The following is a 4,128-nucleotide window of genomic DNA, read 5'->3' as shown; positions in this document are numbered from 1 at the left end:
TCACGCCCAGCGCTCGTCTAACGACGTCTGCGCCGACGGGTCCGACGCTGACGCGGGGGCCCACGTGAACTCGTACTCGCGCGGCGCGTCGTCGTCGGGGTCGACGTAGGTCGAGAACACGCCCGCGCCCCATTCGGCGCTGACGCCCGGGCCGGGCGGGTACCCCGGGCCGTGGGTGCGCTTGCCGATGCGCGTGCGGGAGGAGGCGGGCGCGAGGTGCACGGCGGGGTCGCGCAGGTTGAGCATCAGGCGGGAGATCATTATCGAGGAGACGCTGTGGGATGGTCAGTACCGTAGGGAGAGAAGGAGAGGGAGGTACATGTTGGTCAGTGTGTTGAGGATTCCGCGGGTGAGGTCCTGTTGGTGGTAAGGTCAAGAAATGGGCGGTGAAAGGACGGTGTACCTGACCCAGCTGACATAATGATTTAGCAATTGAATCGAAACGAAGGACATGAAAGGACGCACAGCGAACGTCAAGATGTTCCCGACATTACACAGAACCATGACACTATTCATGACGTCCGTTAATGACTCCGACTGGATCCGCCCGACTCACCCAAAGTACAAGCATCCTTCGGGACAGGGAAATGAGCCGAACAAGCTAGTCAATAAACAGGTATCACGCACCGTCGCGCATGAGCACGCTGATCAGGTGCATCCCCCGGAGCGGTATCCTGCGGCGCCCGCCCGTGAGCGTGCGCGCCAGGGTGAGCACGAATATCATGACGTCGAAGAGCCCCATTGCGGACCACGCGATCATCAGGCCCGTGCTCCTGGGCGAGATAAACAGGGGGCGGAAGCAAAGGAAATGGAAACGCACTCGCGCTTCTTGATTCCGTACGTGCAGCCGAGCGGGAGCGGGATGGCGGTGCCTTTATCAGACTCTGGGAGCGCGCTGGAGTGCAGAGTGCCCCACTGCTCGTTTAGTTCGCGGCTGGAAGGGAAAAGGCAAGGGACACACCACGCCGACCGCAATGATACCCGCACTTGCAGCAACCATGAACCCCAACACATACCGGCTCCGCTCGTAGAGTGCGTAGGTCCTGAGAATCAGCATAACTGCGAGCGCCGTCAGTTGCCCGAGTTCGAAGCGGAGAAACGTAGGACGCACTGCCGACAATTATCTGGATCGCTATGATAAAATACTGGTGGTATGATTCGAGTGCATTGCAACTAAGATGCGCTGGCGTCAGCAGCTGCCCGTCACGGTTGCATAGCGCTTACACCTGTCGATTGTTAGCAGCGCGCGGGCTATTCCTGGGCACTCACTCTCGTCTTCGCGTCCGTGGGCGGGGCGACCCACACGTTGAGCAGCACAACGGGGATGTTTCCGAGGAGCGTGCCGTACCGGTTGGCGAAGAAGAGCAGCGTCGGCGAGGTCCGGCCCGCGCCCCAGTAGCGCGCGACCTCCCATTCCAGCGTGATAAGGTAGTCGTAGAAGAGGAGCGCTGGCGAATTGGTCAGCGGTGGAAGGGGGGAGGGAGGAGGACGCACTGAAGGCGGCGGCGTTGATGTAGTAGTAGATGTGTCTATGGAGCGGTCTGAGAGCAAAGTGGAAAGGGAGGACGGACGACGCACATCTGCCGCTGCACCTCCGCCGCGCCCATCGAGCCCAGAATAGTATCCATCACCCCTCCAAATACATCTAGTGCCGTCGTGGGTGTCGGTGTCTGGGGTATCGAGGGGGTCGTGGACGCACAGAGGAGAGCGAGATGGTGGGAGGAGGAAGAGAAAGGGCCGTCAGCACAAGCGGCGGGCGCAATATGTTTCTTCTGGGCGGCAGCCGAGACCACGGGAAAACAAGGGCATCACCATGTGGAAGGGCTTCGTGATGGTGGCGTCTGTCAAGCAGCTTCTTGAAGGGGGGCCAAGGTGGGAGCGCCTGATAGGTGGCGACGGCCGACGGCTGATGCGCGCTCCCCATTGGCTGGCGTGCGTGTGAGCGTGGTCCGCGACAGCGCAAATGCTAGATAAAAAGTAACGAGTATCCGGGTGAGCGGATGTGATGTACTTATGTGCGTTCCAGTTCCGAGTGCCTTTGCTGCAAATGTCGCCTCCCTAGACTCTGCAGTCTGGACTACCGCCAGCGCACCCGCAGCTGGAGACGATCTATCCTCTGCGACGACAGATACGTCTACCACTGATTTTGCAGGCCCATCGACACCTTCGCGATCGCCGCTTGTCTTACCTCAGGCACAGCCTTGCGGAGCGGCCGATGTCCGATGGCCAAATGTCCGAGAAACGTGCGGCTTCGAAAAATGGGTGGCGCTACAGGCGCGTTGGTGGCGCTTCTGGAGTTCCAGTGATATCGATGAGCGTCACACCACATGTCTCCGATGCATACCTGACGCGGTTGACGCAGGCATCCCAGCCCAGTGCTATCGTCTCAGCGCTCGCCACGTCGCAGAGACGGAAGAAGAAGCATGTGCTGAGTCAGCGGTCTAGATGCGTCCTTGGCCACGTGCCGTGACATCAACAGGTCACAGCTTACATCCGCTTTTGCTTCTTGCCACCACATCGATGGCGCGCCCTGTCCCCAAGGCCGAGATGGCGCTTCTTCTGCGCTCACTGCGCGACCCGATGGCGCCCGATTCCTGCTGTGCGATCGTGATGAAGGGTGTCTCACAGCAATGTTTTCTGCAGCTCGACACCGGCGGGCGGGCCAAGTTCGCGCCGCTTCTACGCGCGCTGGTGCAGATGCTGACTAAGCAGCGCACGGAGCCCGAGTTCCACGCGCTGTACGCGAAGCTGACGACATGCACGTGCCCGCTGAGTGTCCGGCGGATGAACTGCCATGGGCTGCCCGTGGAGGCACTCACGATGGACGACATGCTCGGGGCTTTCCTCTGGGAGGTCTGTGGCCAGATTTCGAATTTTGTGAACCACCGCGAAGCAGGGAAGTACCGGCACACCGTCCCCGGCTTGTCCCCCGATGAGCAGCCGTGGCCCAGCAATGCACAGGACATCATCCACACTCCCGGCGCCGAGTTCGCCGTCCTCGTCTCCCTCCAGAACTGGTTCAACCCCCGCCCCGCGGGCTATGGGGTGTTCACGCTAATCGCTGCATTCGCCACCTTCCACTCCAAGTTCGCCGAGACAGTCTTCAAAGTCCCGCTCGTGTTTCGGCTCGCCCTGCAGCACATCGTTCGCATCTCCGAGCAGCCCGGCTTGCAAACCACCGGTCCGCTTAACAAGCGCTGCTTCACGCTGTGGGCTCCCCTAGTCTCGATCATCGTCGGCTTCATCTCTGGACTCCGGCGTGTCGAGCACACCTTCATGATGGAGTGGACCGTCGACAACATCGCTATACTGGCTAAAGCTGCCAGGAAACTGCTGCCCGTTGTGAAGCGCGAGATCCGCCACCACGCCCAGCTGCCCGACTGCGTGGACTTCTTCGAGATGGTCCTCCGTCTCAACGCGAGCATCGGCCCGGACGGCACAATTAACGTGCCAGAGGTGCCGCCGACCATCGCAGCGTATCACGGTGCGTATGTTGAGATGGCGGAGGTGCGCCTGCGGAGCCAGGTGCGTTTACAAACCAAGAAAGTGTACTACTTGCTGATGCGATATAGTGTCTCTTTGTTAATTGTCCACATGACGGGCCCGGGGCGGCGACGGACCGCGCAACCCAAGTGTGTTCCGGCTGCGGTGTCGTTCGATATTGTTCGAAAGATGTAAGCCCCGTTGGCCCATCCGAGCCAGTACTAACCAACCCAGTGTCTGCGTGCCGCATGGACCGACTCCGCGCTGCCCCACAAACCGCTCTGCAAAGCCATCAAGCAGCTGCGCGCTGCCACCCACCTCACTAGCGACGCAATATTCCTCATCACACTACGCAAACGCGATGCCGCCGCATTCGTCGCGCACTGCACGCAGCTGGGTATCGACAGTACTCCTGCGCGTGCCGTGGGGGACAGGATGACCGCGCTGAAGAAGGCGAAGCTGGAGGCGAACGAGAAGCGCTGGGCGGCGGAGGGCGGTGGGTGTCCCGGGTGTGGTGGCACGGCGTGCACTCACACGGCGGAGGAGCTTGGTGCGGGCATCGACGGGCGTGAGCCAGCGCCGGATGGGGAGTTGTTCATGTTGCCCGAGATCAACATGAAGTACCGCAGCGCAAACGAAGAGTAG

At 60.9% G+C, this 4,128-nt stretch overlaps 2 protein-coding genes across 2 annotated transcripts; one reads left to right on the top strand and one right to left on the bottom strand.

The window, feature by feature from the left end:
• On the bottom strand, positions 1-1,815 carry MIND_01338000 (uncharacterized protein; the record flags this gene model as incomplete). Its single annotated transcript, XM_037369825.1, has 14 exons — positions 1-274; positions 320-357; positions 404-412; positions 466-508; positions 557-572; positions 628-773; positions 821-915; positions 962-1,059; positions 1,112-1,124; positions 1,270-1,448; positions 1,495-1,529; positions 1,579-1,645; positions 1,700-1,772; positions 1,813-1,815. The coding sequence occupies 14 exons, from the start codon at positions 1,813-1,815 to the stop codon at positions 1-3; spliced, it is 1,089 nt and encodes a 362-aa protein (XP_037213821.1).
• A 400-nt stretch (positions 1,816-2,215) lies between these two features.
• On the top strand, positions 2,216-4,128 carry MIND_01337900 (MYND-type domain-containing protein; the record flags this gene model as incomplete). Its single annotated transcript, XM_037369824.1, has 4 exons — positions 2,216-2,432; positions 2,480-3,525; positions 3,573-3,674; positions 3,718-4,128. The coding sequence occupies 4 exons, from the start codon at positions 2,216-2,218 to the stop codon at positions 4,126-4,128; spliced, it is 1,776 nt and encodes a 591-aa protein (XP_037213820.1).

The sequence above is a fragment of the Mycena indigotica genome, assembly GCF_014461135.1.
Source record: "Mycena indigotica strain 171206Taipei chromosome Unknown Mind.scaff0015, whole genome shotgun sequence".
NCBI classification, from domain to species: Eukaryota; Fungi; Basidiomycota; class Agaricomycetes; order Agaricales; family Mycenaceae; genus Mycena; species Mycena indigotica.
The sequence above is the reverse complement of the archived record's forward strand: the minus strand, read 5'-3'. Positions and strand labels throughout refer to the sequence as shown.